Source organism: Quercus suber, unplaced genomic scaffold (assembly GCF_002906115.3).
Source record: "Quercus suber isolate HL8 unplaced genomic scaffold, Cork oak 2.0 scaffold_13, whole genome shotgun sequence".
In the NCBI taxonomy this organism is placed as follows: domain Eukaryota; kingdom Viridiplantae; phylum Streptophyta; class Magnoliopsida; order Fagales; family Fagaceae; genus Quercus; species Quercus suber.
Genome location: NW_027069478.1, coordinates 1,521,719 through 1,532,431, shown reverse-complemented (window position 1 = coordinate 1,532,431; position 10,713 = coordinate 1,521,719). Strand labels below are relative to the sequence as shown.

At 36.2% G+C, this 10,713-nt stretch overlaps 2 protein-coding genes across 2 annotated transcripts; both read left to right on the top strand.

Moving 5' to 3' along the window:
• The first annotated feature begins 3,084 nt into the window (after positions 1 to 3,084).
• Positions 3,085 to 6,494, top strand: LOC112030068 (probable LRR receptor-like serine/threonine-protein kinase At4g37250). Its single transcript, XM_024062756.2, has 2 exons — positions 3,085 to 4,899; positions 5,502 to 6,494. The coding sequence occupies exons 1-2, from the start codon at positions 3,234 to 3,236 to the stop codon at positions 6,176 to 6,178; spliced, it is 2,343 nt and encodes a 780-aa protein (XP_023918524.2). The 5' UTR covers positions 3,085 to 3,233; the 3' UTR covers positions 6,179 to 6,494.
• A 1,382-nt stretch (positions 6,495 to 7,876) lies between these two features.
• Positions 7,877 to 10,627, top strand: LOC112030055 (microtubule-associated protein RP/EB family member 1C). Its single transcript, XM_024062738.2, has 6 exons — positions 7,877 to 8,073; positions 8,202 to 8,357; positions 8,487 to 8,593; positions 9,529 to 9,748; positions 9,828 to 9,941; positions 10,044 to 10,627. The coding sequence occupies exons 1-6, from the start codon at positions 7,966 to 7,968 to the stop codon at positions 10,317 to 10,319; spliced, it is 981 nt and encodes a 326-aa protein (XP_023918506.1). The 5' UTR covers positions 7,877 to 7,965; the 3' UTR covers positions 10,320 to 10,627.
• The last annotated feature ends 86 nt before the right edge of the window (positions 10,628 to 10,713 follow it).

Sequence of the window (10,713 nt, the reverse complement as noted above, 5' to 3'; positions counted from 1 at the left end):
TGGATTCGGTAGATTTCACTTTTCATTATGTTTCAACCTTCTGAGTAGGCTTCTATTCTCTCTCACATTAGAGTCGTACATGTAGACTTGACTGAAATTATCCTCTATAATATACTCTTTCGCATTGTGACCTACCTTTCTAACTCTTTTATTTGCATGTCTAGGTTTATGCCTGTAAAATACAAAATTTTATGTAAAATTAGAGGAAAGCTTCGAACAGAATAATACTCAAGTAAAGATGCACGTTTTATGGTGCATGCGAGAAAAGATTTAAAAGGTTATATATAATATAGTCCCATCTTAGCATTTCTGGTAGCTAGTGGTTGATGTCATAGCAAAATTTGTACTGATACCATTTGCATAATCAAGATGTCAAAATCCTGATCGTTGGCTTTGGTATATCCAAGCTGACCTTTTTTTTCCAAAAGTTTCTTCTTTTGGTGCATCTAATTCTTTGAACAGCCATGGCCCATCCTCCTTGTTCAACCTCTATTCAGTAGCTATTACCATCTTTTCACAAAAAGAAAAAGTAAACTGCTTTAAGAGCTTTTTCCAACCATTTTTCTCTCTTTCATTAGAGAAAGAGAGAGAGAGAGAGTAATAAAGACCAAGATGAAAAGGAGACTTTAATAATTAATAGATGTTTTAAAAAGTGATACTCTCTCCTAAGTAGACCCTAATTAATCTTAATTATGCTTGTTATGTGAATGGTCCACCATAAAAAAAGAAGAAGCAGGTACCAGATCTTTCAACCCTCGGAGTATTATTATATTAGGAGGTTCACCTACTTTTTTATGGATTAGTTATTTTATAATATTAAGGTCAGTAAAACTGCCGCAAAGAATTCTTTTTTAAAAAATGGAAATAAAAATTAGAAAAAGAAGAAGAAAGAATTAGATGATGATGATGGATGAGATGATGCATATCCCATGTGTGAGGCTAGAGGTTCAGGGTGTCTGGGATGGAACAGCTTTGTGTTGTGAAGGAACAAAACCAAACTCAAAACTCAAATATATGCTCTTTGCTAATAAATCTAATGGCAAATCTGCAGCCTGATCTTGTCCATCCACCGTCAAACAGAAGACAACTTATAGCCTGTTTGGATGTTAAAAAAATGAGGGAGAGTAGAGTAGAAGGAGGGAGAGTAATCCAATTATCTTGTTTGGAAGTTTTTTAAGGAAGGAGGAGAAGGGGTTTGGGGGGGGGGGCTTTGAAGGGGTTTCAACTCCCTCAAACCCTTCATTTTTAATTCCCCCAAATTGGAGAGATTTGGAGGGAGAGTAGAGTAGATAAATTATTGTCCAAGTAAATTCCTTAATTTATCATTTCTAAATTAATCATAGACCAATGTTGCAAGTCTATTTTCAAATAGAGGTAAATTTGTCTATTTTAATAATTTCCTCTTATTTTCATCCTAATTTTTAAAACATCTAAACAAGGGGAAGAGCTAATTACTCCCTTCTTTTTTTTTTTAAAAACATCCAAACAAGGTGAAGGGGAACTATCAAATTTTTTTAAAAAAAAAAAAGAAAAGTAGCATCTATTCATTGTGAATCAAGTTGAGTAAGGTAACAAACCACACTTCTATTTGAAGATTGCGAGATTCATGAAAACTCGCTCAAGCAATCATCAGACAAAAACTTCACTCGATCATCGACTTGAATGAATTTACGTAATTTGTAAGGTTGACTTTCAAACACTTGTGGGCATAATTGATTGTTTGGAATTTGTTGTTTTATTGATTATGTATTTATGTATGTGTTATTTGGCTAATTATTGTTACATTAATAATATGCCTTAATTTGATAGTTAGCTTAAAACAAACATTAGCTAACATCGGGGTCTAAATTGGAAACTCCCACAAGCAGTGCCTAATTTACAAAAGGTTTGTAAAGTATACACTAATGAGAACTCACATGTCTTTGGCTATGTCCGAGTGACTTTTCTTTAGAAAGGCGTGTTCTTTTTATTGATTTGGATTGTGATGGATATCATTATTGTTGTATTAATTGTTAAAGTGGTTGATTTTCTACGTAGTTGATAATTAACCCGTTACTTCATTAAATAGGATTAATATAGATTTTTCAAACCATATTAATAGCATTGTACTTTGAACCATGATATACGTTTGCATTGGTCTATAGTTATTACTGGGCCACGATCATATTAATTTTGAGAGCTCAAAACTTTCTGGGTGCATTGTTCAAGTATCTGCAACCACAGCAGATCAAAATTAATACACCTGCTAGTCAAAATTGAAACTGTGGAGCATTGAATGAAAGACCAATTTTCTTATCGAGTCCAATAATGAATGCTGTGATAAGATAGAATTAGGACACAATCGGGACCCCCAATACAATAATGCTCGTACTACATGTTAAGTTTTATTTAAGGTAGTGGGTATAATCTGTCTTCCTCTTTTAGACGTATTTTTATATATATTTTTTACAATTTTGAAATTGATCAAACAATCTTTCAAATTTATACAAATTTCAACTTTTTATTTAGTATTTCACGAAATTAATACAATCAACAATGTAGGGAAGACAGTTGTACCATTTTCACATATAAGGGTTTTTCTTTAAAAAAAAAATTGTTCTTTTTTTCATAGATAAGGATGTAGCAGTAGGAGATTCACCTAAGTCATTAATCTATTACACTTCAACGAAACTGATGTATGTTGATCAATGTGGAGGAAAAAAAAACGTATCGGTTAGCATTAAAATAATAAGTAGGAAAAGAAAACAAAACCAATTTTTTTATGCTGCAAGTAGGAAAACAATAATTTAAGCAGACAATGTAAAGTCAATCTAAGATTGGAGTTCCTGCAACTTCTAACTCCACATAGGTGTCCGCTAGCGAAGATGCTATTCGCAGTATCATATATATTTTTTTCCTTGTTTATCATTTGTAGTATCAAACATAAATGTGAGCACAAAGAGAGTACAAAACAGCGGAGAAAACATTTAATCATTTTAAGTATTGCCATAATTAATAGCTGTGCAGAGCTGAACTTGCACAGAGAGCATTTTGGTACCAAGTTTTGGTTTGGTGAGCTGTTCATTTCTTCTACTCTTCTCATTTATTTTGTTTTCTTTTTTTCATTTTTTTTAAAAACAATCTATAGTCACATGGACCCTGCGTCATCATAAATCTCAGTTACTTACCTCGCCCTTTCTCTCTCTCTCTCTCTCTCACACCTTTGGAGAGATGTGGTATTATCACCGTGTAAAATGATGAGCCACCATAGTGTTAATCTCCATTTATGGTGGAGAATTCTTGCACTTACTCTTCTTGTATTTGAATCTTTTGGGCTTAACACAGATGGTATTCTGTTGCTTTCTTTCAAGTACTCAGTTCTCAGTGACCCTTCGAGTGTGCTAGAGAGCTGGAACTACAACGATGATACTCCATGTTCATGGAAAGGAGTTACATGTGTAGCTCAAGGCTTAGCCAATACTAATTCCCCTCGGGTGTCTGGTTTAGCTCTCCAAAATTCGCAGCTTCTAGGCTCAATTCCTGCCAATCTGGGCATGATTGAACACCTCCAAAGTCTCAACCTTTCCAACAATTCTCTCAATGGGTCTCTTCCTTCCTCACTTTTCAACGCAACCCAGCTCCAGTTTCTTGACTTGTCAAACAATTTGATCTCTGGTGGGTTACCAGAGACCATAGGCCAGCTTCAAAACCTTCAATTCCTTAACCTCTCAGACAATGCCTTGGCGGGAAATGTGCCCAACAATCTCACTTCTTTGACTAATCTAACCACTGTTTCTTTGAAAAACAACTACTTTTCTGGTGTTCTTCCTAATGGGTTTGAATCTGTTCAGGTTTTAGATCTGTCCTCGAATCTCCTCAATGGATCTTTACCTCTTGACTTTGGTGGTTCTAGTCTACGTTACTTAAACATCTCCTACAACAGACTTTCCGGGAAAATCCCACCAGAGTTTGCTCAGGAAATTCCAGGTAACGCCACTATTGATCTGTCATTCAACAATCTCACAGGACGAATCCCGGACTCTAAAGTTTTCATGAAGCAAGAGCCCAAATCATTTTCTGGGAATCCTGATCTGTGTGGGGAACGAACTAATAATCCTTGTCCGATTCTCTCTTCTCCTTCATCAGCACCTGATAATACCTCTGCCCCTACCTCTCCTCCTGCTATTGCTGCAATCCCAAAGACAATGAACCCAACCCCAGAGACCATGTCACCCGGGTCATCAACTGGTTCATCTCAGCAAAATACGCAAAGTGGGCTGAGACCAGCAACGATCATAGGAATTGTACTTGGAGATGTTGCAGCTCTTGGAATTCTTGCTTTGATTTTCTTATATATGTACCACTTAAAGAAAAAGAAGAACGCCGAGAATGCACTGAAGAATGAAGCTAACGCTACAAGGGATAATTGGTCATCTTCGTCCTCTGAGTCAAGAGGGTTCACAAGGTGGTCGTGTTTGCGAAAGACAACTGAAGGAGAAGAAGGCTCAGAGGCCTCAAACTCTGACAACGAACAAGAAAGGCAAGGCGGTCAAAAGATCAGTCAAGAAAATCAACGGCAGCAAGAGCAGGAACAAAGCAAAGGAGGGACGCTGGTGATCGTTGATGGGGAGAGAGAACTTGAGCTTGAGACACTGTTAAAGGCTTCAGCTTATATATTGGGTGCCACAGGTTCGAGTATAATGTATAAAGCTGTGCTTGAAGATGGGACTGCACTTGCGGTTCGAAGAATTGGTGAGAGCAGTGTGGAACGGTTCAAGGACTTCGAGAACCAGGTCCGTGTCATAGCCAAGTTGGTGCACCCCAATTTGGTTCGAATTCGTGGGTTCTATTGGGGAGTCGATGAAAAGCTCATCATCTATGACTTCGTCCCCAATGGCAGCCTTGCCAATGCTCGTTACAGTAAGTTCATTCTCTATGTGTGTGAGTGTCTGGGTTTGTTGCGCACGATAGCGTGATATTATGGGTGTTTGCTAGGGTGCACTGTGTGAACACAACGTTGACGGTGGAGTAGGTAGCTGAACACTGTTTTTAATGCATAAAAAGTCAAAACTTAGACCTCAGAGTCTGATAGTGATACACGTAACAAAATGTCGTAATTCGAAACACACAGTTTGCAATTGCATTTATTTTAGCCATACACACAAAAATTGATGATACCATTTGCACACAAATGCTAGGACATTACTCATCACTAACATTTTTTTTTTCTTTAGCTTACCAGTTACATCGCTAATAATATGAACACTAATAATTATTTTGTTTATTTGCTTACCAGTTACTTCGCTAATAATATGATCACTAATAATATGATCTGCCACATCAATTGTTTGTGAAATTTTTTTGTCAATTATATTTTATGGATATAAACTTTCTCTTTTATCTGTGTCTTTTTTGTGTGTGGCTACTTTAGTAGAAAATGAAATGACCTTATTTTAGTGACACCTTTTGCTCAACTACGGATATGTCAATTGGAAACTGATAATGGGAAAGTGGAATTTCAGGGAAAGTGGGTTCCTCACCCTGCCATCTACCATGGGAGTTCAGGCTCAAGATAGCAAAAGGTGTGGCCCGCGGGCTTGCACACCTCCACGAGAAGAAGCACGTGCATGGAAATTTGAAGCCTAGCAACATTCTCTTGGGCAATGATATGGAGCCCAAAATTGGTGATTTTGGGCTCGAGAGGCTCGTATCGGGTGACACGAGCTATAAGGCCGGAATATCGGCCCGAAACTTTGGAAGCAAGAGATCCACGGCCTCAAGAGACAGCTTTCAAGATCTTACAATTGGGCCAAGCCCAAGCCCAAGTCCTAGCTCACTGGGTGTATCCCCTTATCATGCACCCGAATCGCTTAGGAGCCTAAAGCCCAACCCAAAATGGGATGTGTACTCGTTTGGGGTTATATTGCTTGAGCTTCTCACTGGGAAGGTTATAGTTTTAGATGACTTGACCCAAGGAACTGGGATTGTGGTTGAAGATAAGAGCAGGGCTTTGAGGATGGCTGATGTGGCAATCAGAGCTGACGTGGAGGGCAAAGAAGAGTCCCTCTTAGCTTGCTTCAAGTTAGGGTATAGTTGTGCCTCTCCAATCCCAAATAAAAGACCAGCAATGAAAGAAGTCCTACAAGTTCTTGAGAAAGTCCCATCCTCAACTTCATCATCACATTATTACGGTCCCTAAGAAGATAGGACACTTTTGTAGAGAGAGGTGTATGTATGATCGACTAATAGGGTTGTCATTTGGTTCAAAGTTCTTGTTGTAATTTCGTGAGGTCATTGAATAGATCTTGTTGTGTGACACTAATTTTCCCTGCTAATTTTGGACTCACTTTCAGTCCATTCCCTTTTAGAAACTAGGAAGGAACCCTTGGATTGATACTTTTTTTTTTCCACCCTAGGAATTACTATATGATGCTAGTCTCTTGCCTTGTCTCGTGTTAATTGATTAAATAAAGTATGTTTTTGGGCTTTGAGTTGGCCCAATATTAGTGAAATAATTAAGTCATTTCACAATGTACTACTATATTAATTTGTTGGATTCCGAGATGGTTATTGAATTTGTTGAAATTATTGACTTCTTAAGAAATAAACTAGAGTTACTATCGTTATACTCCTACGGGTAATCATCTTCTGCGCAACATTTAATAATGATGAACTCCTAGTCTAATCATACATTTAATGTGGCATTGTCCATGTAACATATGAACTGAAAAAATTAGTGCTCTTTCCCAAAATGTGTATAAAAGTCTGGGGGGTCAATAGTTAATGTAAATCTAAGGCTGGCCAATAAAAAAAAAAAACCTAATGCTGCCAATCAGAGGTGAATGTTGATAGAGCCTAGCCAATCAGTAATACATGACTCATTAACCTAATGTTTTTTTTTTTTTTTTGGGGGTCAAGTGTCATAATTTTCTTTGTTTTTTTAATTTATTTATTTAAATTTTGGGTAAGCTTGTTTTGAAGACATAGATGAGTAGAAGAGAGTCCTATTTTGTAGACATTTTAAATGAAATTGGAGATATTTTTTTACCAGGTTGTCCTCAAGTTTTTTCCCAATTAAGCCTAAGGTTTAGAGGTATTTTTGAACCACATAAAAGTCCAGTGTAAAGAGGAAAATCCCCTTATAAATAATACAAATTACATTTAATAACCTAAATTAGGAATGGAATCTCATATTATCAATCCAACTCAACACCAGCATTTTCTAAAGAACAAGACAGACATGTCAAGCTAGCATCAAACTAAATACAACTCACTGACATTTGTCAAATATTAACATTTGAATTTAAAAATATTTACAATTTTGTTTACAATTGCTAGCAAGTAACAAGGTAACTTGTAATTAGAATATTACTTTCAGATATGCTGCTAATAATTTTAACTTTTGTTAGTACCAATTACAATGTGTTTGTGTGTTACTTCAACAATAGTGAAAATTTTTTGCATCTTAGTAACGGGACTAATTTTTTAAGGGCATGTGAGCAAAAACTCCAAATTTAAAATTAGTAACTGTCAACTCGAGTTGTGACCAAAAAGTTAAGGATTTTACTAAGGATACACAATAGTAAAAAAAATTTTAAAAAAATTTATCAAAAATTGAAAAAGCTTTGAATTTGTTAAGGGCACACAATAACGAGACACAAAAGTTAAAAACTCTAATCCGGTCAAATATTGGCGTCTTTTAAAAAAAAAAAAAATGTCGTCTTACTTTATATCTGGGCTGTAAAAGAAAGTTGGGCCATCCTTTACATAGAAAGCCTTAACCCGAATAACCCGGACTCGGACCAAAAGGTTAATTTGGTCCATTCCCTTTGAATTGAATTCAAAAAATCCCGCTCCTCTCTCATTTTAAAATTTCCCCACACTCTCTCTCTCTTCTAAATAGACCTTAGAACCGTTAGAAAGTATCACACACACACACACAAATAAGCACTCTCTTCAACGCAGAGAAACTGAGAGAGAGCAAAAATGGCGACCAATATCGGTATGATGGATTCAGCTTATTTCGTAGGCAGGTCTGAGATCTTAGCCTGGATCAACTCCACTCTCCAACTCAACCTCTCCAAAGTCGAAGAGGTTTGTTTTCTCTGCTCTCCAAACCCTAAACTCGAAATTATTCGTTTTTACTACTATCAAAATTTCGTTTCCTTATGTAATCGAACGAATTTTTCTACACGGAAAAATGCTCTATTTGTGAATTTCAGGCTTGTTCTGGTGCGGTTCACTGCCAGCTAATGGACGCTGCTCATCCGGGGATGGTGCCGATGCACAAGGTTAACTTCGACGCCAAGAACGAGTACGAGATGATCCAGAACTACAAGGTTCTTCAGGACGTGTTTAACAAACTCAAAATCACTAAGGTTTTTCTCTGACTCTTTCTTTTTCCTTTTTCTCTTTTTTCAATTTCTAGATCTGGAAATTGAAATTTTTTTAATCTGTTTTGATTTGAGAATTTGATTGGAACACGTTTTGAAATTTGTGGTCATTAGCACATTGAGGTGAGCAAGCTCGTAAAAGGAAGGCCGCTTGATAATTTGGAGTTCATGCAATGGATGAAGCGGTACTGCGATTCCGTCAATGGAGGCGCTCTGCACAGGTAATTTTAATTTCAACTCTCTTCAATTAGATAGGAATTGATACAATCATCTCGATTTCCTTGTGCTGTTTGGCTTGGTTTGAACTTTACAGTGTCAACTATTTGCTGATAGAATTTTAATTCCTTTTTATCTGGAGCTGATGAGTTTTATTAATGTAATATCTTTTACTTTGTTTGGATGTTAGGTTATATGAGAGCTGTAAATTTACTCGTTTATTCATATTTTTTTGCATTTTTGTATGTGACATTGATGAATTTGGTTCAAATACTTTTGTGTCCTTCAAAAAGGGAAAAAAAAAAAAAAAGAATTATGATGCCTTAATAATTGAGAAATGTTGTTGGAATGTAATTTGGAGGTCTGTAAAAGCTACCTGGTGCTCCGCATAGAATTAATGATGCTTTGAAGGCTATATAGGGAACTAATTTAGGATTTTATGCGATAAATTTCAATTACTCTATAATATGGTGATATTTTTCATTTTCTGTGATGAACTATAAGAGATTTTTTTTATTAAAAATATTTCTACTCTTGTTATAAAGTTCCCGTTCAGTTCAGCGGTCTTTTTTATATGGTCCATTTTCAAAAAGCTACAAAAATAAGTTATACAAACAGAATTAAATCTAATTGCACAGTTTTTTTTTTTTTTTTTTTTTAAATTTAAAATTTTTATTTTTATAATTCACTTCCTAACTTTTTTATATTTTATAAAGTTTCTCATTATTCAAATGTTGATGTATTTTGTAGACAATATTGTAAGGTTATTTTGTAGTCAATGTTGTTATATGTCCATCCTTTATCAACTTTATACTCGATGGTGCTAAAGGTGAACAGGCATTTTGGTGTAGCTAAGTAGAAAAGAATTTGTAGGCTTTGGATGATTTGTTTGTTTTGACTTTGAGAAGAGCTTATATTTAAATGGGCGATATGCTGCTAGTTACAATCCTTCGGAGAGGAGAGAGGCTAGCAAGGGAGGAAAAGAAGTAACGAAGAAAGCTGCTCCGTCCCAATCTTCAACCAAAAGTTCTACAGCTGCCCCTAAAGCTCAGTCCACCCACAACGCTCGAAGGAATGAAGTATCTTCTGTAAACCTTGCAAATCAGTCACAAAAGGCGCCGAGACCTACTTCTAGTGGAGGCCCTGCATATGATGAAAAGGTACTTAAATACTTTAGTCAGTGTAATAAGTGAAGTTCTGATTCAGCATGTTGAGACTCTAATACTAATCTCAATGCAGATCACGGAGTTGAAGCTGTCTGTGGATAGCCTTGAGAAGGAGAGGGATTTCTACTTTGGGAAATTGAGGGATATTGAGATTCTCTGTCAAAGTCCTGAAATTGAACATTTACTTGTATGTACACTACTGTTTAGTTATTTTATTTTGTGGTGGGCGAACTACTTCACAAGAAATAGTGCTGACTATTAAAATTGACGATTTCCTCTTTGTTTGCAGGTTGTTGAAGCAATAAAGAAGATTCTTTATGCTACAGATGATGATGCATCAGTGATGGCAGAAGCTCAAGCCATGTTGTCCTCTCAGCAGAAGGAAGCAGAGCCATTGAGTCCCATTGCTGAGATTTCGGAAGAGAAAAGCAGTTCAGAAACTCAGAAGAGAAAAAATATTGTGAATTTCGATGTTGATGCTGCCAGCTTTACAACATTATCTCCAAGGCAAAGGATTTCTGATGTTTCTGATGTCCATTGCAGTGGGTCACCCCTTATGATCTGATTATCTCCTTTTGTGGATGTAATCTCATTTGCATCTTTGCAAAACAGTTCTATAGAATATCTTGCCTATATGTTTCCAGTCCTTCGATGTGTCAATTGTAGTTCAAACAAGTAATGAAATGGATGTGCAGGTTATACATATGCTTCAGTCTTTCAAAGCTCTATGTTCTCTCCCTAGGAGATTTGATAACGAAACTCTCCTTTCTGCTTTTAGGATTTTTTGTAAGTTGCATTACCCTATGTTGCTCAATGGGGAGAACCTTAATGCAGTCTTTTGGAATGCAATTTATCCATGGCATTGCCCTTTTATTCTTCTTATTATTATTTTTTAATAAATAAGAATTAGTTGCTCTCACTGGTCAATTGATGTTGCAATCAGTAATTGTTTAATTGAA

Bases quoted from the DNA above. Each gene is read 5' to 3' on its own strand.
- LOC112030055 (XM_024062738.2), top strand. From the start codon at position 7,966: ATGGCGACCAATATCGGTATGATGGATTCAGCTTATTTCGTAGGCAGG. The intron at 8,594-9,528 runs GTAATTTTAATT...ATATGCTGCTAG, and splicing joins AATGGAGGCGCTCTGCACAG to TTACAATCCTTCGGAGAGGA. The intron at 9,749-9,827 runs GTACTTAAATAC...ATCTCAATGCAG, and splicing joins GCCCTGCATATGATGAAAAG to ATCACGGAGTTGAAGCTGTC.
- LOC112030068 (XM_024062756.2), top strand. From the start codon at position 3,234: ATGATGAGCCACCATAGTGTTAATCTCCATTTATGGTGGAGAATTCTT. The intron at 4,900-5,501 runs GTAAGTTCATTC...GTGGAATTTCAG, and splicing joins CCTTGCCAATGCTCGTTACA to GGAAAGTGGGTTCCTCACCC.